General features: G+C 48.1%; 2 protein-coding genes and 1 long non-coding RNA gene across 8 annotated transcripts; 1 reads left to right on the top strand and 2 right to left on the bottom strand.

Moving 5' to 3' along the window:
• Positions 1-303: 303 nt before the first annotated feature.
• LOC125319219 (IgGFc-binding protein-like) lies at positions 304-13838 on the bottom strand. The gene is made up of 11 exons (XM_048290324.1): positions 13796-13838; positions 9271-10499; positions 8255-8825; positions 7313-7917; positions 6375-6945; positions 5141-5721; positions 4195-4762; positions 3774-3967; positions 2922-3063; positions 2067-2398; positions 304-1384 (listed from the first exon to the last, which is right to left on the bottom strand). The coding sequence occupies exons 1-11, from the start codon at positions 13836-13838 to the stop codon at positions 434-436; spliced, it is 5787 nt and encodes a 1928-aa protein (XP_048146281.1). The 3' UTR covers positions 304-433.
• Positions 13839-14766: 928 nt separating this feature from the next.
• On the bottom strand, positions 14767-19543 carry LOC125319227. The gene is made up of 4 exons (XR_007200623.1): positions 19253-19543; positions 17794-17869; positions 15939-16061; positions 14767-15043 (listed from the first exon to the last, which is right to left on the bottom strand). It is a non-coding gene; the product is annotated as an uncharacterized LOC125319227 (long non-coding RNA).
• LOC125319223 lies at positions 16727-26164 on the top strand. 6 transcript variants are annotated; one of them, XM_048290334.1, is made up of 6 exons: positions 16727-16800; positions 16911-16997; positions 17337-18132; positions 18631-18679; positions 21015-21187; positions 24648-26164. In XM_048290334.1, the coding sequence occupies exons 1-6, from the start codon at positions 16792-16794 to the stop codon at positions 24752-24754; spliced, it is 1221 nt and encodes a 406-aa protein (XP_048146291.1). In that variant the 5' UTR covers positions 16727-16791; the 3' UTR covers positions 24755-26164. The 6 variants fall into 6 exon arrangements, with proteins under 6 accessions (XP_048146291.1, XP_048146293.1, XP_048146294.1 ...); XM_048290336.1 differs by lacking the exon at positions 24648-26164 and adding an exon at positions 24528-24590; XM_048290337.1 differs by lacking the exon at positions 24648-26164 and adding an exon at positions 21251-21377 and having other exon boundaries at positions 21015-21165.
• Positions 26165-26343: the final 179 nt, after the last annotated feature.

Raw genomic sequence — 26343 nt, 5'->3', positions numbered from 1 at the left:
CTGTTGGCTGTGCACTGCCGCACTCCCTTCACCACCGTGCACACCTCACCCGGCTTACACCCTGAGTCCTCGCACACCACCATTCCCAGCTCTGTGTCACACCTGCACCTGGAGCGACAGGTGTCATCACCCCAGAACTCCCCGCCAGGGCGGTAGTAGCGGCCGTCGCGGGTGCAGCCACAGCGGGACACCGGCACGCACTGCCCACCACTGAGCACGTGGCCAGTGTTACAGGCACAGGTCTCCACGCAGGGCTGGTCACAGGTGGCTGGACTGTCTCGGTTGGAGCAGGTGGCCGGACAGGCGTTGCCACAGGACTCATAGTGGCTGTTTTCAGGGCAAGGTAAGGCTGCAGGGGGAGGAAAGTGGGGTGAGGGAGGGATTAGGGGAGTAGACAGCATTCGACACAGCAGCCTGGGGCTGGGAAAGCATCTCAAACATGGGGAAGGGTCTGGAAAACAAGAAGGGTCTGGAATGCAAGGAGGAAGGTCTGGGAAATGTGGGAAGAGACTGGGACAAGTGGGATAAGGTCTGAGCCATGTGGCAAGGGTCTGGGCCGTGCGGGATGGGGTCTGGGACACAAGGATAAAGGCCTGGAACATGTGGGAAGGATCTGGAAAATGTGGCATAGAGTCTTGGAAAGATGGGATGGAGTCTGGGACACAAGAAGGGTCTGGAGCACCAGAAGAAAGTTCTGGAGAACTTCCAAGGACCATCTGAGAGATTTGAAGGCTGGATCCCACTTCGTACCCATCCTCCCCCACTCTGGTTCCTTCCCTTCCCAAAGAAAACCCCAGCCCTTACGGCATCCCAATGGTGTCCTCCAGTCATGGACCATGGCCCCATGCTTCTGACATGTTGCCGCGTACGTCTCCAGCACCTGGCAGAGGATTGACCTCGCCCCATTGCTCAGGCACAGGTCAGACAGGCAGTTACAATAAAAGTCGTGAGGCTTCACTATGTTGTGACATGCTCTGAAGGGCCCCTGGAAGGATTTTTTTAAGATCCCACAATAGTGGTTCCCACCATAAAGTTCCTTCTTCTCCTCATCACACACTGGGCACGTTCCATCGCAATAATCCCAACAAATCGGGTCGTCAGCCTCAGAGTCAGCACTTTTCCAGCTTTTGGCCCATGTCACAATGGCGGTGATGTTGTCACCAGCCTCGGGGATGTCGTCGAGGGGCTTGAGATTGAAATTCCCACAGAGGCCACGGACATGGCGGAAGTAGCTGCTGGGGAGGTCGATCAGGAGGTGCCAGTTCCAGTCATAGGAGACCCGGAGACCAAAATCTGTCTCCAGAGCAACACGAAGCCCACTGGGACGGACCCTCAGCTTCCCGTCTGCCAGGAGCACCGGGAGCAGCGTCACCTCCCCGTTCACCTGCCAGAGGCCCAACATTCCCAGTTATCTCAATGTTTTCATTCTCAACATACACCAATATTTTATTCCCAATGTATCTGAATATTTTATTCCCCACATATCCCAATTCTTTATTCCCAGCAAATTCCAACACTAAATCCCATCATATCCCAACATTTTACACCTTACATATCCCAACGTTTTATTCCTGCTATTTTATTACGGACATATCCCAACATAGAATTCCCAGTATAACCCAATATTTTATTCCCAAAATATACAAACACCCCACAGTATTTTATTCCTGCTGCATCCCAACATTTTATTCCTGAAATATCCTAATATTTTATTCCCAGTTTATCCCAACATCTTATTCCTGGCATATCCTGTTTTATTCCTGACATCGCCCAACATTTTATTCCCAATAAATCCCAACATCTTATTCCAACATTCTGTTCCTGACATTTCCAGATATTCTATTCCCCATATTTTATTCTCACCATTTCTCAACTTTTTATTCCTGACATATCCCAAGATTTTATTCTCAAAATATCCCAACATTTCAACAATCCACCTCCCAATCTGACTGATTTACCTCAAAATAACATTGGCACTGGCTGGCTGAAGAAGGAGGCAGGGAAGAGCTGGATGAAGCAAAAAGTTGGGAAAAAGCCCACATTTTCCACATTTCCACCCAACTCACCCGGACTTTTCCATCTTCATTCCGGCGGAAGGAGATGCGTTGTCCATAGACATCAACATTGACCAAGGAAACATAGGACACAGATTGGATTCCACCACGGATGTCATTCTTGGCCTCGACCCTGAAGGGCACCAGCCCAGGGTCATTCCCATGGGATTCGGCCATGGTGTAGGTGCAGGTTCCTTGGAAGTCGAAGTCAAGGCCATCGAAGGTGCGGAAGTGTGGGTCACCCCAAGCCCAGCACGTGGCGACCAGAGCCGGGATGCACTGGGATTGGGCACCGCGGGGCCGACAGCGCTCCTTGGGGCGGCAGCGCAGGGACTTGCAGGGGTCTGGGAGGGGAAGTGGAGCAGGATGAGCCATGGGCTGGGTGAAATAAGAGATAAAGATTGGGAAAAGCCACGGGTTGGAGAAAAAGATGGCAAAAAAGTGGGGGGAAGTCATGACATAGAGAAAACTATGAGATGGGAAAGACCATGGAATGGGAAAAATCATGAGATGGGAGAAACTATGGGAGAAGTCATGGAAGGAACCATGGGATGGAAAACCATGGAAGGAACCATGGGAAAAGCATGGGAAAAACAATGAGAAAAACCATGGAAAAGACCATGGAAAAAACCATGGTATGGGAGAAACCATGGGAGGAACTGTAGGAAAAATCATGGGATGGGGAAAACAACATGTGGGAAACCTTGGGAGAAACCATGGGAAGAATTGCCCTATCCTTGACCCTTAGTGCCAGAGACAGGATTCTGTTCCCTCCACCTCCCCTTCCCTTTTCTTCCCAATCAATCCCCCAGTCATCCCCAGACCCGCTTGGCCTCTAAAATCCCCCTTTCCCCCATTTTTCCTCACTTTTATTGATGCATCCCAAGATGCCTTCCCGGATTTCGCAGGATTCGTCCTCAGTGCAAGCATGGTCATGGCAGGTAAGGCCCTGACCAGGGACACAGGTGCAGTGGTGCTGGCAGCGATCCCAGAAAAGCATCTCATGGGGCTGTGGGGAGAGAGAAGGGAGAAAAAGAAATCCATGAAAACAGGGGATAAAAGGAAAAAAATGCAGAAAAATGGACATAAGTGCAGAAAAATAGGGAAAATAGTGAACAAATTGCAAGTCAAAGGGATGTACATGCATACATTCCCTATAAATAGGGAAGAAGAGAGAAATGCAGGAAAAAAATACGTAAGTGCATAAAAATAAGGGGAAAAGTGCTGGGGAAAAGCATAAATATAGTAAAAATGGGAAAAATGCAGAGAAAGAAATGCAAATACATAACATCAGGAGAAATACCAGCAAGAAAAAGAATGTAACTGCCTCAAAATAGGGGAAAAGAAAGGAAATGCAAGGAAAATACAGCATAAAAATAGGGAGGTGGAAAGGGGGAAATGCTGGGAAAATGAGACAGAAGAATAGGGGAAAATGCAAGAAATAAAGGTGTAAATGCATAAAAATAGGGAAAAAAAGGGGGGAAATTAATTTTTAAAATGTAACTACATTAAGCCAGGAAAAAAAGAAAGCACCATGAAAACAGAGGTGAATGCAGAAAAATATGAGAGAAAGGAAAAAAAATGCAGGGCAAATACAGATAAGGACATAAAAACAGGGAAAAGAAGGAAAAAAGGAAGCAAATGTATAAAAATAGGGGGGAAATGAAGGGAAAAAAGACATAAATACCTAAAAACAGGAAGAAAAGCCAGAAAAACTACCTTATAGTATTCCCCATCCCTAAAGCATCCACAGTGCTCCTCGGGAACACATCCCTGTCCATCAAAGACGGAGCCCTGGTGGCACTGGCAGCCCTCTGCACAGGTCTGGGGACAGGTGGTGGCATTTCCGGCACAGGTGTTGGCGCAGGTGTTGGTGCAAAGGGAGTAGGTGCTGTTGGCCGGGCAGGTGAGGGCTGGAATTTTCATGGAATCATGGACTGAGTTGGACTGGAAGGGACCTTAAAGCTCATCCCGTCACCATCATCCCATGTCCTGTGTGTCACCACTGTCACCCACACCCAAACAAGGAACATTCCCCACCTGTGCCCCCCAAACTCCCGGTGCTCCAGGTGGGATCTCACCTGGAGATCTTCCCAACCCCAAACAGGGGACATTTGCCCCTGTGCCCTCCCAAACTCACGGCAGAAGGATGGCGTCCTCCAACCCCCCACGGTGACTCCAGCATCTTGGCACGTGGTGACATAGCTCTGGATACTCTGGCACAGGACATGCATGTCCCCTCCAGTCATACAGAGGTCATGGATGCAGGATTGGGAATACGGGATTGGGTCAATGATGCGATGGCAAGAGCCAAAGGGACCTTCGGGGGCCGTGAGGAGGCCACAGTAGTTGGGTTTTTGGAGGATTGCCACTTTTTCCTCTGTGCAGGTGGGACACTCATCCTTGGGACAGGTGTCATTGCAAGGTGTGTCCATTGTTTTCCATGCGGATCCAAAGGCTGTCGCATCTGGAGCCAGCTGGCCACTGGAGAGCTGGAAATCATCACTGCGCTGGCCATTGTAGTTGCCACAGAGGCCACGCAAGTGCCCCATGTAGATCTGGGGCACCGTGATCATCACGTGCTGGACGAGGTCATAGTGGACAACGAGGCCAAAGTCAGTGCAGAGCAGGACACCTGTCCCATGTGGGTAGACCTGGACCTGTCCCTCACTCAGGATGGTGGGGAGGTGGTGGGAGATGGAATCCACCTGGGATAGAGAAGGAAGAGTCCTCCAGTGAGGAGGTGGGACCAAAAATTTGGGGAAAACACTTTCCCAACAATATTCTGATAGATTTACGGATCCCACTTGGAAAGAAAAGTTCGGATGAGTATGAATTAGTCCTGGAGGTGGGGGAGGGCTCCCCTCATCAAGGAAATACAGTTTTGGGGTTGATTGAGGTAGAACGAAAAATTTAGGGAAAACGACTTCCGACCAAAGTTTTAACGCATTTAGTGACCTTGCTTAGAAAGAAAAGTTGGGATGAGCATGGACTGGGCTTGAAGTTGGGCTGAGGTGTCCCTCCCATCAAGGAAACCCAATTTAGGGGAGATCCCATGAGATTTGGACCATAAAGTGCCACCTTACCATGACATCTGCCCCTTTTCCTTGTTTCAAGGTCAAGATGACCCCATAGATTTCCACAGACAACGCTTGGATCCTGGAGACCTTCCCCTTCTGCCGTGCCTCCTTCTGAATTGTGACAATAAATGATGTCAAGTTGTCACCTGTGCAGGTCTGGGTGAGGACATAGGAGCAGGTACCAGTGATGTTGAAGACCATCCCATCAAAGGTGATATAGGTGCAGTCACCTGTGGCCACGCAGGTGCTAGGCACCTGAGAGGGACACTGGAAGACACCATCAATGACCTTCCCAGGGCCACCATTAGGACAGGAAGTATTTTGGCACTGCACAGTGCCACCGGAGAGGCACTGGCACATCTCCTGCTCTGTGGGGTAGAATGTCTCCCCCTCTTTGTAGTAGGCTCCGTGGTGGCTGCAGCCACAGTGGGACATGGGGACGCACTCATCGCCACTGAGCATGAAGCCGTCCTGACACACGCAGCCCTCGCGGCACCGCCGTGGGCATGTGGTGGAGTCAGTACCGCAGGTGTGCTGGCAGGTGTGGGAGCAGAGCTCGTAGGAGCTGTTGGAAGGACAGGGAATATCTGCCGGGAGACAATGGGATTCATGAGGAATCAGGAAATTCCAAGCCGAAACCTGGAAGATTCCTGGAATTCAGGTGCAAACTTCATCAAATACAGAGTGTTTTAGCCCAGTTTCATGATAAACCCTCAATTTTCCTCCCTGTGGATGTAATGAGGGACATCATCAAATAATGATCCAATGATTATCTGATGATGATCCAATGATCATCCATAAGGAATATCCCAGGCAAATTAAAATAGGAATTCTTGCCGCTAAACCACCCAATTTCCCCCATTTTCATGGAGAAAAATGTAACATTCCCTCAAAGAGTGGGATTGCTCCACACTGGGTCCTCAACTGACCTCCAGGCTGGATCCCTTTAACCCAATTCCACTATTTTTGGTACATTTTTTGGTGGTTCTCCCTCTAAATTATCCATTTTGGAGCCAACACCAAGAAATTGGAGATTTGGGGGGGTAAATTATTCCAAATGAGACAGCATTTTCCTTGGGAAGGGTTCATTTTGGGTGGATTATGGGATCAACCAAGACTTTGGATGGAATTCCCACTGGATTCTCACCCACATCTGGGTTGTTCATACTTGGATTTGGAGCAGACTTGAGGATATTTTGGATACTGCTGAAGGAAAAACCCTCCCATTATCCCAACTTACAGCAGAAATTATCCGTCCTCCACCTTCTGATGGACACACCAGCAGCCTGGCATGCGGTGGCGTAGCGGGCAATGATTGGACACATCCCTTCTTCCTGATCAGGGAAGAGGCAGGAGTCATGCATGCAGCTCTGGAAGTACTGGTGGGCATCAACATGACCATGACATGCTCCAAAGGGTCCATCTGCTTCCAAAATAATTTCACACCCCATCCCAGATACTTCCTGCTGCAGCCGGGAAAGTGCGACAGTGCTGGAACATTCCACTGTTGACCTCTCACCACATCCTGGGACGTCTGTGACCTTCCAGCTGCTCCCGAAGGCATCTGGGTCTGATGTCACCTGGTTGTTCCTCATCATCATGTCGTCGCTGGCAGCACCGTTGTAGTTCCCGCAGAGCCCACACAGAGCATTGGCAAAGCCACTGAGCACCATGGCGGTGACGTGGCTGTACCAGTCGTAGGTGACAACGAGGCCAAAATTGGTCTCTACCACCGCATCCTGCCCATCACGATAGACAACAATCTTCCTTTCACTGTAGTGATACGGGAGGTTGACCAACTGCTCATCAATCTGGGGAGAAAACCATAAAAAGTGATCAAATTTGTGGTCTGACGGTAAACTATTTTCAACAGCCAGAGCAACCAAAAGGCATTGATTTAATTAAATTTTGAATTGAAATAAATTTGGGATTTAAGATTATGAGAAGGTCCAAGTCCCAAGAGGAGGCTGACCAACCACTCACTGATCTGGGGAGAAAACCATAAAAATTGATACAATTTCGGTCTGATGGATAATTCCAATGCTGCCTTCAACAGCTGGAATACCCAAATGATGTTGATTTAATTACATTTCAGATTTAATCACTCATTAATGGGATGAGGTTTGGGATGAAGTGGAGAATGTGGTGAAAAGATAAGGGATCATTTCCTAAACTCACCATGATTTTTCCAGGGTGTTCCCTGCTGATGCTGATGGTTTTGTTGTAGACTTTGACTGTCACCACGGCGATGGACGACATGAGGTTGTCACTCTGGTGGCCATTCTGCACCAACACCTGGAATCCTACCAAATTTTGGCTGTCCTCACACAATCCAACCAACAGGTAGACACATGTTCCCTGGAAGATGAACCTCCTGCCATCAAAGGTCTCGTAGTGGGTGGCTCCAACAGCGGTGCAGACCCCAAAAATTTTGGGATAACAATCCTGGATTCCCTTCTCCACCCGGCATTCCTCCTCGGTGCCGCAACCAGAATCCCGGCACACCGCCTGCCGCTGCTCCGTGTCACACACGCAGCGCTGGGTGCAGGTGAGGTCACCCCAAAATTCCTCACCAAGGCCATGGAAGAGACCCTGAAAGATGCAGCCACTTTCAGAGGGGGGGACGCAGGTGTTGGCTTCAAGGACAAGGCCCTCGTGGCACACACAGGTGTCCGTGCAGGTGGTGGCGGTGGCACAGCTGGACGACACAGCGGGAATGTTGCAGGTGGGGGGGCAGGCGAGGCCACAGGTGCTGTAGGTGCTGTTGGGTGGGCAAGTGAGAGCTGGACAGGGAGGGAGACAGTGGTCAGGGTGGAGCAGCACATGGTGGGACAGACTTCTTCAACTATTTACATAGATATCCTGGAGTCTTCATGGACTTCCTGGGCCTTCTACCTGGACTTTCTGGAGACTCTGCAGACTTCCTGGACTTCCTGCTCAGACTTTCTAGAAAATCCATGGACTTTATGGACTTTCTACTTGGGCTGTCTGGAATCTCTCTGGACTTCATGGATTTCCTGCTTGAACCTGCTGCCACAACCTTTCCCAACCCATGATCCCATGGATCTTCAGTCCCACATTAATTAGGCTCTGCCCACCCCAAGGAGTATTTTCACTCACGACATCCCGCTGCTGTCCTCCAGTCGGAAATGCTGATCCCCTCCTCCTGGTAGTCATCAGCATAGATCTGGAGGGCGTGGCACAGTGCATCGAGACGCTCTTCATTGGCACACAGGTCGTAGATACAGTTCTTCACATAGATATTGGGACTGACAGTGCCATGACATGACCGGAATGGCCCAGAGTGTTGGGACAGCATCCCACACCAGGTCTCTGCCTTGTATACCAGCACCTGCTGCCATCTGCACCGCCCACAGTCCCCAACGCAGGTGTCCTGGCAGTGGCCACTCTCACTGGTCACCTTCCAGCTCTGCCCCAGCTCCACAATATCCCACACCTGTTTCCCATCAGGAGTGAGAGCGTCATCTTGGGGGTCTCCACTGTTGTTCCCACACATCCCACAGACTTTTCCAGAAAGAGCAGCCGGAAGTTTGACCACCACATGATCATCCCAGTTGTAGAGGACCTTCAGGTTGAAACTTGATTGGATCAGCATGGATTTACCCTTCTGATGGATGCGGAGCTTCCCATGGGAGAGGGAGATGGGGAGGCGCGAGCGGTGGTTGTTCACCTGCAGGACAACAACAACCATCAAAACAACCAAACCCCATCAAAATAAGGCAATAAATGGAGTTTAAGAAGATCTGAAGTGTTTTTATGCAGGGGTTGCCTGCACACCAGCAAATCCTTGAATTATTTAGGAAAAGACTCTCAAGATCATTGCTAAATACGTAATTTCAGTGAAATGCCAAAAAATTATTGGAATTTGGGAATTATCATGATTTTTGCTTACCCACGTGTTCCCATGAAATCAAAGGCTTTTCCATCAAAACTCTAAGTGTGGCCCACCACTGAGCCAACAGGTAGAGAAGGTCTCCTGGATGCACTCTGGTTGTCCATCCACCATCTCACACCTCTCCTTGCACACCAAATCCTCACAGGAGAGCAGTGTGGGAGAGGAAAAGAAGGGGAAAAACTCATGAATGGTCAACCAGACAACAGCGGGGTGACACAACAATGGACTGACTGTACTCACTGGTGGCACAGAGCCCAGGGAAGCCATATCCAGTTTGACCCTGGAACCCAAACACCAGGAGCCCGATGGACACCTGCAAGTTCTCAACACTCTGTGTTGTTGCGTGCATGGTGATGATGGCCCAGGAGAAATCTGTGCCAGGAATGGCCTGCCATGCCATGGTGTTGTCGGGCCGATGGTTGAGGGTGGTGTTGGCAGCAGCAGTGGTGGGTGCAACAAGGATGGCATGGTTATACTGGCCGGGCACGCTGCTGAAGCGGAATGCAGTGCAGTGGGCGGTGACAGGTGGGACAACAAGGAGGAAGGGATCTTGCCAAGACGACCCACTGAAGAAAAACACTACCTGTACTGCCACCACCGCACTGATGTACAGGTGTGAGTTAGGGTTCACCACGAACCTCTGCACCTCCCCTGCCGCCATGACCACAGTGGCATTCCTGCTCCCGGTGTTGTAGGTGATGGTGTTGTCCTCATCTGTCACCACGTACACAAAGTCAATGTCTGTCTGCAGTGGGTTGGGTGGCACCACGTAGTTCCTCCCCCACGCTGTTATCGGGAGGAGCTGCTCCACCACAAAGTCAAAGCCAGCAGACACCTTGACACAGGTGTGGCCACTGAGGACAGCCACAGGGCTGTCGGCCACCACGGCTGTGCCAGTGAAGTCCTGGCTGCTCTGGAGCTGCAAGCTGTGGTAGGGCTGCAGGAACAGGCAGAGCACAGCGCCGGGGACGTAGGTGGCCCCAGCATAGTGGAAAGTGGCGGTGGTGGTTATGCTGACAGCGGTGGTGGCGGCGCCAGCGGCCACCACGAACTCAGTCAGGCCGTAAGTGTAGTTCCCAACAGGTGTCACCACGTAGTACCTGGTGCCCAGGCTCTCCACGGGCAGGAGGGCGGTGGCACCCACGGTGTAGCTCTTGGTGCTGACGGCCACCACGGAGATATCAGCGCTGGCCTGGACCACCAAGGTTTTATGGGAAGTGCGGCTTCCAGTGAGTTCCAGGTCAGCAGGGAGGGACAGGGGCACAGTGAGGTCCGGCCCCAGGGTGACGTTGCGGGTGACGGAGCCACCGCGGAGCATCACTGACACCTGGGTGTCGGTAGGGCCATAGGAGGTGAGCAGCAGCTGCAGGTACGCGCTGGGGGACTCGTCGTCATTCTGTGGGAACACGGCCAGGAACTCCCGGCCCCGGTAGCTGGCACTGGAGAGTGCTGGGGAAACGGGGGAAAAGGGGGCCTTGGTTAATTTTTATATTAACCAAGGGGGTTATATGAAGGTGGCCTTTGTATTTTTATATTGATACTTTTATATTCATTCTATATGTGTTTTATATAGAATTATAGGAGGAATTGTACTGAAATTACATTAAAGATATGACTGCAGTATCTAATTTATAGAGTCTATTTTTATATATAATCAAAATAGAAATTATATTTACAGTTTATTATATTAATAAACAACATTTTAATAAAACTATAAATAATTCTATATAAATAGTAAACTCTTATTTATATGTTCTATTAACAAGTTATTAATAATAATATACCAATGTGTTAACAATATGAAAGAACGTTGTATTATTAACTAATTATAATAAATACCATTCCTTAGTATAACAATGTTATTAGATGTTTATATTACTAAACACTGTGTTATTGATATATTAATAGTACTATGTAATATACTTCAGTATATTACTACTTATTAGCACACTGATAATAAATTAATAATAGAGGACTCATATATCAGTAAAAATATGTTAATTACTTTTTTAGCCTGTTATTATATTATTATATCTGTTATCCAGTATATAACTTATATAGTTTTCCATGTTATTATACAGATCTATTAATTATAACACTGTAATTTACAACTTACATTTAAATATATAGTAGTATTTTTTCTATGATTTTGTACTTATTTTTAATAGAAATATCAGCAAAGAATTAATCCAAACCAATAAATATTAAAAATAATTAAAGTAATATAATAATAACTGCTGTAGTTATTGAATTTATTTTCGTATTAATCCCAGTAGAAAATAAATTTACATGTTATTTTTATAATTATATACAACAGTAGATGCTTTATATTTTCTCTAAAAAAATTATACAGATAATGATTTAAAATAATTTTATTTCTTCTTTTCATAGAAATGGCTTGGAAAAAATGTTAAAAATCAAGGAAAAATAAGCAATAAGGAACTAAATTAGAGCGGTAGAGAATATATTAGAGACCAGAACAGAATTAATATACCATTATATTATACTATATTGCATTATAATCTACCATTATATGTAATTCATATAACAATTATAATAATGGATATTACATTATAACACAAAAGATAAATAATATATAATTACAGTACTAAATATAATACTCATAAATTACATAAAGTTATAATACATTATAATACAATAACATGAAGTCATTCATGTAATATAATGCAACTCTATGTCACATTACATCATAAAATAATCTAGAATGGTATATAATTCTATTTATAGTAATTTGTATCTATTCTATCTTTTATAATTACATCTCAATAGATGTAGCTATATATAATAGCAATATATAGTGTGCTATATTAATAAATACACTAATATAAAATATGAATATAAAATATATTACATGTTTTTATATTTCACATCTCTTGTACATCCATAAAAACTTTGAAATAATTTTATACTGAATCTTCACTAAAAAATGCAAATCAAGAATGATAATAACAACATAATTATAGCAGAATATATCATACGTTGTATTTTTATATAATTACAGTAGAGATTATATTATACATTCATATATAACTATTGTAGTGTATAAATATAATTAATATATCCACAACATATAAAAATATAGATAAGTATTAATAACCAATTAATGTCCTATTAATCAATACTATGTTATTCAATTACACTATTTAATGTTATTATTAGCCAACTAACATTTTAAGTATTTTGTACAAGTTAAAATGTATGTAGATAAATATAGATAAATATAGATAAATATAGATAATATATAAAAGGGAAAGTAAACAAATAAAAGATACTTTGAAAGGATCAAAAATAGATTTTTGAGGATTTTTTTAATGGTCCAAAACAACAAAAAAGCCGTTTTTTGCCCCAAAACAGGTTAAAAAGAGTGGGTTTCTTCTGAAGGAAGCTTTGAGATCGCTGGGGGAAAACCACATGAAAACGTGATAAAAATTTATTAAAACTCAGTATATATATGAAAAGTTCACTATAAGAATTTGTTTTAAATTTAAAAAATAGGGAAATGGGGATGTTGGGTAAAAAAAGATAATTCTGGTGATTTTTTCTGAAAAAAATGGAATTTGAGTGTTTCAAGGAAAAATAGGGAAAAATGAGCTTTGACTGTGAATAAAAAATAAGATTAAAGGGGGCTTTCTGAATAATATATAAAAAAGGGGTTTTTTTAAAAGGGGGGATTTTGAAGAAAAGTCAACAGGGAAATAAGCAATTGGGATTTTAAAAATTAAAACAGAGTGAATGAAGTTTTTTCCTTTAAAAATACCCCAAACCTAAAACAGAGTTCAAGAGGGCTTTGTTTCCCCTAATAAATAATTTTTAAAAAAAAATTTTAAAAAGGAATAAACAAGAAAATATTAAGGGAATAAAAGAGTTTTTCTTTAAAACACTACAAAAAATTGGGTTGATAAGAAGTTTTCATGAAAATTAGAAAAAGGTCAGGAAAATAAGGAATAAAAGGTTATTTTTTCCCTAAAGAACCAACTTTTTTTATTAAAATAGAGCAAATAAAAGGACTTTTTTCATTAAAAAACTTCTCAAAATAGACCTTTTTTTCCTGAAAAAACCCCACAATTCCAGCATATAGATCTTGGGGTTTTTTCCTGGAAAAACACTAAAACTGATCATGTTAGCTCCAAAACAAACAACAAACAAACAAAAAACCACAAACGAAACAACAACAAAAACAACAAAAAACCCAACAAAAAACAACAAAAAACCCAACAAAACCCAACAACAAAAAACCAACAAAAACAACAAAAAACCCAACAAAAACCAACAAAAAAAACAACAAAAAAACCCAAAAAACCACAACAAAAAACCAACAAAAACCAAAAAAAACACCCCAACAAAAAAACAACAAAAAAGCAACCACTACAAAAAAGTAACCCCAAATAACCAGGATAAGTGCACTTTTTTTTCAGTGAAAGTGAGGAAAAAGGGGATTTTTCCATGAAAATTAATGGGGGGTTCATGAGAAAAAAAACCCACAAAAAACGGTTCTAAAGGCTTTTGTATTAAAAAAAAATATTTTTAAAGGGGTTTTTTGGTTAAAATTAATAAATCTGCAGCTGAGAGTTTGCTGGAGGAAATGCAAAATGAGGGAAGAAGGGAATTTTTGGGCAAAAAAGCCCAGGGATTCAGGATTTCATTTTCTGTGCTAAAAAGCCTGGAAATAAGTACAAAATCCAGGAAATCTGGGATTTTGTGTGGAAAACCAGGATTTTGCTTACCACAGAAGGGAAAGAGGAGCCACCAGATCCCATCCTGTGCCATCACTGTGAAAAACACCCAAGATCACTAAAAATTTCTGTTTTATCAGAAAAACCCATGTGAGCCCTGAGGTATCTCCAGAACCCTCAAATAACCCCCAAATTACCCCCAAATGCCTTTCATTACCCCAAAGTGCCTTTTTTCACCCCATGGAAACCTCTTGGGGTTTATTTTGGCCCCCACTGCTCCCAAATCCACCCCAAAACCTTCCAAACTCTACAAACTTTGTCCAAAATTCCCCAAATTTGGGTCAAAATGGGGTTTTTTTTTACCAATTCCCCCATTTTGGATCAAAGTATTTTCCCCCCAATCCCCCCAGTGTGGGTCAAAATGGAATTAAACAGCTGAAGCAACCATCCCTCCCCCCATCCTCCCCCCCACCTTGAGGCCACGTCAGAGTCCCCACCTCTATCAGATTCACTCCAAAACCAGATGAATTTAAACCCAAATCACCTAGATTTGTGTCAAAATGGGGTTAAAATGCTGGCACAGCCCTCCTGACAACCCCTCCCTTTGATGCCACCTCAATACCCCATTTCCACCAAATCCACACTAAAACTTTATGGAAAGGGTGAATTTTGCCCCAGATCCCCTCAGTTTGGGTCAAAATGGGGGAGTTTTTGCCCAACATCCCCCAAATTTGGATCAAAATGGGGCTCAACATCCAGGACAACCCTTCACTCACCTTGTCCCACTCAAACCCTCCCAAATGCTCAATTTGCCCTCAAACAGGGGGAAATAAACCACCAAAAATTGGGCATGATGAGGGGAAAAAACCTGAAATTTGGGGGGAAAGTGCACAAAAAGGGAAAACCCCTGAGATTTGGGGGGGAAATGGGAAAAAAGAAAAAAGAAATTTGGACACAAAAAGTCTTTAAAATCCAACATTTGGGAAGAAAAAGGGTTAAAATCATGAAGCTTGTAGGGGAAAAGAGGGAAAAAGACACAAAACTGAGGAGGGGAAAAGAGTAAAAAATCTGAAATCTGGGCAGAAAAAATCCTCAATTTCTGCCCATCCCCAAACAATGAGGAAAAAAACAGGAATGAAGCGTCCCCAGTCGTCCCCCACTCTCCAGCCCCTCAGCTCCTGAATTCCCAGAACTCTGCAGACACAGAGTGTTTGTCCCAAAATCACTCTTTTTATACCTAAATGGGCCTCGGCTACGGCCTCCTGGCATGGCTTCCTGGGGGCGGATTTGGGCCCAAACCTGCAGATTTGGGCAGATTCAGCAGAATTTCAGGATGGGAGGAGGGGCCGGGGGCATGACCCACAGTTCCCGAGAATTTGGGAACTGGCAGCTGGATCCTGTCACTGATGGGACGTGATGGGAGTGGAACCCACAGGGATGTCACGGCAAGTGTGAGTGCCACAGGGATGTCGTGACAGGTGGGGTACCCTGGGCGATCCTGCCAAATTCCCTGAACTCCCAGAATCGCTGCCCCCACGGCGCCCTCTGGCCCCCTGATCCCGGGGGAAGGACAGACCCAAATCTGGATGTTTTTTACCCAAAATTAATGATCCGAGACCCAGCGGGGAATTCCGGGGAATGGGAAATTCTGGCCCAAGTGCCTGAAAAAGCTGAAGAAAACCAGCTGGAGCCAGGAGAGACGATGGAAAACAGGGAATTAAAGGGCTTCTGCCTTAAAATGAAGACATAAAAATGAGGAATCCCTGAACCCCACAGAGATCCACAAAAATGTCCAGAGACAGGGACCCCCCCAAACCCAGCCAGGGACCCCAAAAGCCACATGGGGATGCCCCAAAACTACCCAGGCATACTCTCAGCCCTCTGAACCCCCAAACCACAAGGTCCCTGCAGAGAGATGGGGGTCCCCGGGGCTGTTGGGGGTCCCTGGAAGGGTTTTGGGGTTCCTGATAAATGACACGGAGAAGAGAAATTTTCAGTTCCCCTGAAGGTGCTGGATGGAGCTTAAAGACTAACTGCAAAAAAGATGAAAGGATGTAAAGGTATGCACACAGGATCACAAGCATAGCTGGAACCAGTGGACAAATAGTTAATGAGGAATACAGTGGGGTTTTGGCAAGTTATGTAACAAGAAGCAACTACGCATGGCCACAGAAAAAGTTCAAGGAAAGGTCACCTGTAATATGGAAGCATTCAGTGAATATGACCACCAGAGACCCCTTCGTGGTTCCTCCAGGACCATACCCTGTTGTAGTTTCACCGCACACATCAGATTAAAGGAGAAATCCCTCAGTGTGTCCTGCGCGGATAAAGAATGCCTGCTTTCTAATGCTGCAAATTGTGTTAGAAAGTTTCTTTTCCAACCAATTTTGGTATGATTACCTTGGACGGGCTTACGGTTGTAAGGGGAGCTGAGAGAGTCCTGTCGGGGCTTGGGGGTCCCTGGGAAGGTTTGGGGTTTCTAGAGGAGATGTGGGGGGGTCTGTGGGGGAGACTGGGGGTCTCTGTCAGTGGGATCCCAACTCTGCCACTTTCAGAGAGGGGCTCCCCACCCAGGACCTCTCAAACCACATGGGAACCCCTTCGACCCTCCTGGACTGCCAAATCCCCTCTAAGACGCCCACAACCACGCCAGCCGCCGTCCCCAAACAAACCCTCTCCTGGGGATCCCCAACCAACCTCCCTGGGACCCTCAAAACCATCTCAGTGAGCCCCAAACCTCCCTGGGCATCCCTCTGTGCCTGCCCCCTGACCCGCAAACCCCTCCAAGGTTCCCCCCATTTATACTCCAGGGACTCCCTCAGTCCCTCCAGAGCCCCCAAACCCCTCCAGGGAATCCCCACATCCTCTCCAGGAACCCCAAAGCCCTCTCAGGGACCCCACCCCTCCCCCGCCGCGCTCGGCGCCGCCGCTTCCCGCCTTCCCCTTCCCCCGCCTCCCATTGGCCGCAGCGCCCGCCCGTCCCCGTCCTCAACCAATCAGCGCCCGAGCTCGCAGCGCTGGGGCGGAGCCAAGCGAGAGCGCGGGCGATGGAGCGGGTGAGGCCTGAGGGGTCCGGAGGGGACCGAGGCGGGGACGTGGGGGATCCCGGGGGAGAATTTGGGGGGTTCGAGGGGGCCCCGCGTCACTCCCCGCATCCCCCCCGCAGACGCTCAGTCTGGAGCAGCGAACGGAGCGGCTGGTGCAAAGGAGGTGGGAGAGCAGCCCGGCCTCGAGTGCCCCTCGAGATCCCCAAGTGCGCCCAGGTGACCCTGGGGACCCCAATCTGCTCCCTCGTTCTCTAAGTGTTGCCCCGGACTCCAAGGGCTACCCAGACCCCCAAATACCGCCCCAGACCCCCTAAGTGCCTCCCAGTTCCCTCCCCTGCCCCAGGTGATCCCCAAGAGTGCCCCGGGGACCCCCAACTACCCCACCCGATCCCAAGCGATGCCCCAGGCCCCCCATTCTGCCCGTAAGCGCGCCCCCGCAGGCCCTGAAATGCCGTCCGGGACCACCAGCCCCGCGGGGGGCAGTGCAGGGCCAGCATTTCAGGGGTCCTCCCTCCTCCCCAACCCTCTCCGCCCCCTCCAGCCAGGCCCTGCTCAGCACCCGCCCCCGCGGGCCACAAAGGGCGAAGCCTCCGTTTGGCTCCGCCCCCTCCAGATCCACCCTCGGCGATCCCCTCGTCCAGTGGCGCTTGAGGCGGTGCCAAAGGGAGGAGCCGGCGCTGGACGCGCCCTCGGCGGGGAGGGCCCTGCCGGGCTCTGCCGCTCCCCAGGGCGCCCTGCAGGGGGTGCCACGGGGGAGGTCACATGACCCCCCCGGGGCCGTGCAGGGGGCCGTGCCCTGGGGGCCACGTGATCCCCCCGGGGGTCACTGGCCAATCAGGAGGCACCTCTGCAAGCCCCTGCGCCAGGGGGCGCCTTCAGCGCAGGCCGGCTCCCAGGAGCCCTTGCGGCGGGAGCCCTGCTGGAGGCCGCCCGGCTCCCGCGGGGCCCTCTGGGCAACGGGGAGCGGCCCTCTGGGTGCTCGGCAGGGGGCGCTGTACTCACAGGCACGTGACTCCCGCGAGGCCCTGTCGCCAGTCAGCCGCAGCTGCTGGGCATCTCTGCACCAGGGGGCGCCACCCTGTGGGAAGCGAGAGTCCCATGAGCCTTTGCGGCAGGAGCCATGTTGGGGGTCACCTGACTGCCTCGAGGCTCTGCGGTGTGCGCCACCTTTGCGGCCACGTGACTCCCAGGATGCCCTGCGGCCCGCAAGGGAGGCGCTTCCCGAGCCCCTGCGCCGGGGGGGGCCGGGCTTGAGGTCACGTGAGCCCCGTGAGGCGCCGCAGCCAATCAGGAGCAGTGCCCGTGATGCCCTGCAGGGGGCGCCGCTGCAGCAGCCGCTGGGTGAGAGAGCAGAGGAGCCCGCGCGGGCCAGGGGGCGTTTGTGGGTGGGGGTCACCTGGGGGCCACGGGGATACTTCTTGGGACTGCAGGGCACTTGTAGGCCAGGGCAGTCACTTGTGGGGCTGCAGGGCACTTGCGGGGCTGGGGGGGGGGGGGGGCAGTTCTGGGTCAGGGGTTCACTTGAGGGGCTGGGGGGACACTCGTGGGTATGGGGGTCGCTTGAGGGACTGAGGCACCACTTGTGGGTTGGGGAGGCACTTCTGGGTCAGGAAGTCACTTGTGGGGCTGGGGGAACACTTGTGGTACTGCCACCCCCTGTGACACGGAGGCCCCCCCAGGCTGTCTGGGGGACCCCCTCCTCTGGATGCTGCGATGCCACCGCCGAGCCATAAGGGGACGGCTTCGGTAGGACGCTCCCATCCCCAAGTTTTAGGGGTCTGCCCCTGCGCCTCCGCCAGGTCCCCCTAACCCCCCATTTGTTCTCCCTTCTCCCCCCAGGGCCATCGAGACCCTCCTGGAACCCCCACCAGGGCGCCCCCAACCCATGGTGGGTTCAATAAAGCAATGACACCCCAAAATTGCACCAGGGAGGTGGGCAGACCCCCAAAATCCCCTCCCTTTCCTCCCCCACCTTTGGCGTTGCCCCCAATCCCCTCTCCCCCCATATGGCCCCAAGAGCATTTGGGGGATTCTGGGGGCTCAAAAGAGGGTGTTGGTCGGGTGCTGGACGTCTCTAGGGGGTCCAGGAGGGTGTGTGGGGTGTTTGCAGGGGCTCTGAAGCTGCCCAAAGGGGTTTGGGGGTGTATGGGGAGCGCCGGAAATCGGGAGTGGGTGGGAGGGGCACTGGGTGTCTATAGGGGGGTCCAGAAGAGCTCTATGGGGTTGGGGGATGTCTGTGGAAGTTGTTGGGGGTCCAGGAAGGAGTTTGGGGGGACCCTTGGGCTTTGGGGGGGTGGGGAGGGGGGGAGTCTTTAACTGTCCTGGGGTCTGTGGGATGTTTTGGGAGGCCCAGGAAAGAGCTGGGGGCTTTGTGGGGACGAGGGGCGGACACTGTGGCGTCTGGGGGGGTTGCTGGGCGTATCGGGCAGGGGAACCCCCAAACCCGTGTGGGGCGGCTCACCTGGCTTCTTCACCTTCACGGCCAACGTGGCGCCGGGGGGTTCTGGTGTCCCCCTGCCCCCGAGGGGGCTGCGGGGGGTCATGGGGGGCGTCAGAAACAGCCCCCAAATCCCTCGGGCCCTGCCGCCTTCCATTGGCCGTCGCGCCCGCCCGTCCTCGCTCTGAGCCAATCGGCGCCCGAGAACGCGGCGTTGGGGGCGGTGCCCCGGTTCCGCGCCAGTTTACTCACTTCCCGGACTACAAGTCCCGAAATGCCTCGGGGCGCCGTAACGCGCCTGTAGAGCCGGGACTGCGGTTCCCGTCATGCTCCGCGGTTCCCGTCATGCTCCGCGGCCCCCGAGAGCCCGGTCGGGGCCGGGAGTGCCCCCAAGTGCTTCCCTGAGCCGTAAGTGCCCCCAGATGTCCCCCTCCTGATCCTCAAGTGCCCTCCGCGATCCCTAAGCCTGCCCGCCCCCGGTCCCTTACTGGCCCCCAAAATGCCCTCTATATGTCCCCTCGGACCCCCAAGTGCACTCCAGTTGCCTCCCCGACCCCTAAGTGCCCCTCCAGACCCTTAAGTGATCCCGCAAGCACCCCCAACTGCCCTCCAAGGGCCCGTCAAGCGCCCCGGGGAATCGGTGCGATGACAGCGGTGTGAGAAAGAGCCTGACCCTATCGCAGTATCGGCAACAGTTCAGCCTTTAATTAAAATTTGAATTAAAACTGCAGTTGCCCATGTGAGGGATGGACAAGCCCCCCACCTCTTCGTGCCGCTCCCATGGTCCCTCTTGGAGCCAGGGAAATTGCAGGAAAAGCATTCCTGCGTGTTGCGTACATAAAAAATTTCATGGGAGTCGGGAACAATCTGTGTGGTGAGCTTCCTGGACAGGTGGAGATCAAATCCTGCCACGTGAAGGAGAGGTTGAGAGGACTTTGGGGACCTGCAGTATACATTCTATAGCCCCGCCCCCCAAAACCCCAGAGACCCCCACCATCCCCTACATACTCCCCCAAACTCCTCACTAGACCCCAAATACCCTTGGAGTCCCCTCAAAATACCCCATAGCTCCCCCCCCTCCGAACACCCTATAAACCGTCAGGGCCCTCCCAAACTCCCTCTAAAACCCCCTGAGGCCCCCTGAAACAACCCATAGATCTGCCCAAATGCCCAGCACTCCCCCGAGCCCCCCAAAAGGGGCTACCCCAGATGGCCACAGCTAGGCAGGGACTGCCTGAGCCAGTTTTTGGGCTGATATGTATGTAGGTAGGGGACAGGATGGAGGGTGAGGGTTTTCACCTGCCAGAGGGCAAGGTTAGATGGGATATTGGGAAGAAATTCCTCCCTGTGAGCGTGGTGACACCCTGGCACAGGGTGCCCAGAGAAGCTGTGGCTGCTCCATCCCTGGAAGTGTCCAAGGCCAGGTTGGACAGGGCTTGGAGCAACTTGGGATGGTGGAAGGTGTCCCTGCCCATGGCAGGGAGTGCATTGAGATGACCTTTGAAGTCCCTTCCAACCCAAACCAGCCTGGCATGCTAAAACTGGTGGACGTTTGGGGTGGGTGACCTTGGCTGACCCCGGGCGCCCCCCTCCAGGCTGCTCCATCACTCACGCTTCAGGAAGAGACAGGAAGAGAAAACCTGATGAAAAAGCTCCTGGGGGAAATGGGTTGGAGGGGTGTCAGTCCCTCAGGAGCTGCTCCAGGTCCCTTTCCATGGGGTGAGTCCCTCAGGTGGAGGCACTTGGGGCACAGAGGCAGCATCTGCCTCACTCTGTTCTTCTCCAGGGCTGCAGGGGAATCTCTGCTCTGGCACCTGCAGCACCTCCTCACCTGGGGATCTGCTCGGGGAGGAGAGACAACAGCAGTGAAAGGGACTTGGCACCAAAGGAGGCATCAGCAGAGCAAGAAACATTTCCCAAGCTCTAGCTGGTGTCAGGTGAACTCAGACGGGAGATCAGGTGGGTTTGGTTTTAACCAGAAAGTGAATTTAAGAGTAAATCATGGATTTCCTCCTGTGTCAGGGAATTCTCTGGAACATGGATTTGCTGCTTTAAAATGTTGGTTTACTTTCCATAATTCATCTGGGCTGTGTTATGCAAGAGGTCAGTGTTTCACCTTTTATAAATAAAGAGCTGATGGTGATGATGATGATGATGATACTTATTTAGGCTCCCTTGCAGCACATCTGCAAGGCAGGGACTTTGCTCTCAAGACTTCAATTATGCAGAATTTACCCTTCCTTTGCTCACAATTTTCCCTCTGCTGAGCTACTCCCAGTGAGTGTCACTTGGAAAGGAGAGGCTTCCTCCACCCTTAGTGTGGGGAGATTTACTCCCTTAGTCTGTGCCCAGGAAAGCTGAGACCCTTGTGCCCAATTTGTCTGTCACCATCCCATTAGGGGAACTCTGCATTGAGCCACCCTGCTGGATCAGGTGGTGTTTGACTGAGTCAGGGAGACACCAACAGCACAAGGGAGAGCCCTCAGCAGCTCTTCCCCTTTATTGGAGTGTGTTCCCTGCTGCCAGCAACTGCCAGTGCCCGGGAAGGATTCACACTGACAGTTAATGGAATAACTCTCTTTATTAATATAAAATTGTGACAGGTTCAGGTTTGAAGGTAGTTGATGATAGTGTCTGATTGCAAAAATATATTTGAAGGAATGTAACTACAAGCTTTAATCCCCAAGAAAATGTTCAGAACACACAGAGTATAATTCTTACCCAATAGGTATGCCTATGGGGGAGAAGACCAGTTTAGCCTCTTGCCTGATCCCAGCAGTTACGATGGAGTCTTCCCCAACTTTTACCCCATCCTCAACTTACTTTTATAGAATTTCCTTGTGTTTAGGTGGAGCTTGAGTAACTCAAGTCAATATCTACCTGTGTTACTGATGGGTGTAAAATTCTCTCACTTTGCTTTTAAAGATACAGTCAAAAAGAACACAGAGCTTGTGCCCAAGTGACAGGGCAGTTGAACCTTGGGGGCAGGTACCTTTGGGATGGAGGTGTGTTAATATTAGGCTTTAATGAAGCAAGTTCTTATAAGGAGAGGGATTTTGCCACAGTTGCTGGTTCTGCAGCAGGACATCTTCCCCTATCTCACCTGGCTGACAGGTGGAATGTGGTTTACCAGCTGCAAAGCACCACTGAGTTCCCGTCCCTGCAAAGATTTCCACAGAGGCTGGCCCTGGTGTCTCCGCTCTGTCCCACCCTCCATTCCATCCCCCTCAGCAGGTGTGTGTGGATGGGGAATCGTTTTGGAATAGGTTTCAAGTCCTGCCAACTACATTCCATCCAGGGAGCAGCAGCTGTGATTTTACCCTATAATTTCCATACGGTTGTAACTCCCGTTAAGATGCCAATATAACTCCTCAGTTTCCTCTGATTGTGTCTTCAGTTACCTGTCTACAGGGTCTCCAGTCATTTTCCCACATAATCCACCCCATGACTATAGTCACTCGAACTTCACAATATCCAAACAGAGTTTGAGAATATTTCATGCTTTGGTTTAGTACAGTTGTAGTGCATGGGTGGGTTAGTATTAGTGAGGGTAGTCAGTAAGTTTCATATTAATTAATTAATTATTAATTAATATTCATATTAATTGTTTCATAATCATCCAAACTTTAACATACAATGCAATTATTAGAACAAAAAGCAAAAGGGTTGCTATCAATAAAATGCCAACAGGGTGAAGCATTCATCTGAAAATTCCAGTAGCTGTAGGTGACCATCCAAAAAGAGTGTTTCACCTTCAGTGTTCTCCATCTTTCTTCACCATCACACGATGTATGTCTTCCATGTCATGATGGACGGTAGCCAAAGTCTTCTGCCCATTCTCTTGAGCTTGTCTCAGGTCTGCATGTTGTAACAGTTCCTTTACCAGTGTGAGGTTCATAACAATTGGCGTAGGCTGTAAATCTTGAATCAGAGTGTAGTTAGATTGCAAAAATTGATAGGATGTAATGGGAGCTAGATAACTAAAATCTCATCCTGTAAACAAGTACAAATATTAGTGATTACTTGTATCTACAATAGGGTTATCTACAAATAAAAAATTGCAAGAGGTTCTCATGCAAATGCATCCTTTACCAGTATACACAAGTACTGCTTCCAGGTTTTCATTGGGACGAATCTCAAAATGACAAACATTTTGCTCAGTGTTGAGACAAATGTCTTGGGCCTTGATGGTGTTTGACACTGATCGTGCCGTAATCAAACCTCTCCTGATGGGAGAGTTTTTAAAGTCCTTGCCAGGAGTTCCAGAGACAAATGGGACTCTCAGTCTTCGCTGCTTCTTGATAGTTGTTTATTAAGTCTTATCAGAGAAATAGAGCCACTAGCATGACCCAGACACAGCACAAAGCAGGGAATGCAGGAGAGAGCCCAATTATCAATATTTACACAGCCTTTTTAAAGGTAAATTAACCAATGGTTACTAAAAGCGTACATTATTTTTACTTTTCTACCAATTATTTAGTAACACAGCCAGGAATTGCGGAATTCTTTGTCCAATCATCTCAAACTATTTTTACTGCAGAATATGGAGTAGGAGAAGAAGAAGGTCTGGAGAACAACAATCCTCCATTTTGATGTTTTTTGCTTTTATCTATTTACTACATTAACAAGCCCAAAACCTCTAAATTTTTCACCCTGTGACAATCTTACATAGTAGTCTATCACCTAATTTACACTAGTGTAGTTTCTAGTTCTTTTCTAAGAGTAGGCAGTTTTTTCCAAGGGCAGAGGTCAAAACCAGTGTTGTTCAGGGGGATGAAACCCCTCAAAACAGAGAAATATTCTCTGCACTCTGGGTTCCCACAGTGTTACTTTCGCAAATGAATCCTTGTTGCTCCCGCACAATGCATGCGTTGATATTGACAGTTTGCCATTGATTTCCATCTTTTCAGGCCTATAATCTATGCTCCAGAGAATAGAGTACAGTCCCATCATGATTTAAACCTAATGAAATGATTGGGTATATCTCATACACCAAAGCATTGCATATTGTTAACATGAAAGCTGTGGCTGTGCTGCTGATGGGGTCATAGGTAAAATTTACTAGGTACTACCAGGATTGGAATTTCCTTTCAAATTTAATCACATTGTCCCAAATTAGCTTTTGAATTTCAGTGGGTAAGGTGCCTTCTTTTCCTTCCCCTATGACTGCAGCTGTCATTGATTGAATTCACAGATGAGCTTGAATACAACTAAACACCAAAGAGATATTAGTTTAACTACACTAAGTGCATCTATGATCAACTAATGGTCCTTTTCATAATTCTCTCCCTCTCCCCAGGTAATATATCTGTCAGAAGCCATTGATTAATTCCCAAAGCCAAAAGGGAAGATCATAGAGGGTGTTGCAATTTATTTAAGTCATTGTTAATTGTGACTAGTTTGTTTATTATTACTTCAGACTCTACGCTATTTAGAACTCCCAATCCCGTTCCCAGGATGCCAGTCACATCCATCCTGGTTCACATGGATGAAGTGAGAACTCATGTACACAACCATCCCACATAAGAAGTTTTCAGGAATGGTGAGCAAGCTGGTTGGATTGTGGAAACATTATCCTGCATTAACAGCTTAACTCATCTGAGAGACCATGTTGGGTTAAATAACACTTGCTGTTGACCTGTATATTTTATTAAGGACCAATGTTATAGATGTGAGGAGACAGTTTGATAGAAGGTGGAGTTGTTGGAGGCTGAGTGTTTTCTTCAACAACAATTTAGAATTGAAGGCCCAAGATCGATCGAGAGTTGGGGTCTGTCCAGAGACACATTACAAGTGTTGGATGGAGTATTCTAAATGAGTGTGCCAGCACTCATGCTTAAAAGAGCAGATATATATGCTGTTTTTCCCTTTGGCATAATTTACACCACCTTTTCCTTCAACATAGTTTATAACAATGTGTAAGACTGTTGTCATGCACTTGGTGTTATTTTGAACTTGGCGTCCTGTCAAGATGATGTCTCCTTTAATTCCGTTTAGAGATGGGATGTTGATTTTCAGTCTCGTGTATGATGGTCCACTCCTGCTTGTAGAAGGTGATGTTGTTGTGCAGTGCCACTGTAGATAAATTTAGGCCAGGTGTAGGCATGTCAAAAAGCAGATACTCCTCTATCCATGGCCACCCTGTCGTACACAAATCCCACTATTTGGGTTCTACAATTAAAAAAATCAAATTATGGTTCTACACCCGATTTTCCCTGTGAGCAAGATGTGAAGCATAGGTTGTGTAAAAGTGAAATTGTACCAACAATCTGATTCTGATTTCTGGTAATAGGATTTCTTGTTACTTGGTCTAGTAAAATCGATATGGTATATTTTAATTTCAGTGGGTTTTTCATGAGAAGACCCATGGATTGCTCTGCACCCTATTTTTATTCCTTCCCTGGGCATTGCCTGGAGTGCCAGTATTTCAGAAATGTCATGGGTGTTATGTGTGATCTTGATCCTACATCATCAATTTTCTCCCATTCCCATTCATTATTGAGATATAATTCAGCTTTATGTACAACCACAACAACAAGATTCAAATTGTCCTTACCTTTGGGTGGAATCTCAACACTTGTGGTGTACTTAACATAAGCTTGGGAGCATGGTCATTTTGCACCTTTCTTATGAGTTGGGGGGAATTGCATTGTCAGGGCATAGAATAATATTATAAATCCAACCTGTTGACTTGCCATCCTCAAAATTTATATCTCCAGATAAGGATGCATAGCAAAAATAGTATCACAGCTAAAACCAATGACAGTATTCCTTGTATACATTCAAGGTTGGTGTAGCCTAATCCATCCATCCAGGTGCAGTTCATTCAGCATTCCTTTGAAACAGAAACGTAAGGAAATACGCTTGTTTGAAAATGCAACTGGCAGTGTTAATTAATAAAAAAGTTTTGAGATTCAGGTGGAATCTCTACTACTTCACAAAGTGCTTGCCACATGACTATTGCAGCTTCCCCTGCAGTTTCAGGGGGCTCTCCTCCAGTCAGATTATTTGGAGAGAGTGAAACTGTCTGTAAAATTTTGGCAAGTGCAAAGTGCAGTCCTGGGAGAATGTTACTACTCCTGTGGGAGTCTGTTAAAGGTGTATGGCACTCCCTT

This window comes from Corvus hawaiiensis, chromosome 37 (genome assembly GCF_020740725.1).
Source record: "Corvus hawaiiensis isolate bCorHaw1 chromosome 37, bCorHaw1.pri.cur, whole genome shotgun sequence".
NCBI classification, from domain to species: Eukaryota; Metazoa; Chordata; class Aves; order Passeriformes; family Corvidae; genus Corvus; species Corvus hawaiiensis.
The sequence above is the reverse complement of the archived record's forward strand: the minus strand, read 5'-3'. Positions and strand labels throughout refer to the sequence as shown.

What these genes read in the sequence shown, in the direction of transcription:
- LOC125319219 (XM_048290324.1), bottom strand. Translation starts at nt 13,838, where the DNA reads ATGGCACAGGATGGGATCTGGTGGCTCCTCTTTCCCTTCTGTG. An exon ending in GGGATGGGGAATACTATAAG is followed by an intron (nt 3,064 to 3,773) that starts GTAGTTTTTCTG and finishes CTCTCCCCACAG; the next exon opens with CCCCATGAGATGCTTTTCTG. An exon ending in ATGAAGATGGAAAAGTCCGG is followed by an intron (nt 1,385 to 2,066) that starts GTGAGTTGGGTG and finishes GGCCTCTGGCAG; the next exon opens with GTGAACGGGGAGGTGACGCT.
- LOC125319223 (XM_048290332.1), top strand. An exon ending in GCCGCTGCAGCAGCCGCTGG is followed by an intron (nt 18,133 to 18,630) that starts GTGAGAGAGCAG and finishes TTCTCCCCCCAG; the next exon opens with GGCCATCGAGACCCTCCTGG. An exon ending in CAGGGCGCCCCCAACCCATG is followed by an intron (nt 18,680 to 21,014) that starts GTGGGTTCAATA and finishes GTTCTTCTCCAG; the next exon opens with GGCTGCAGGGGAATCTCTGC.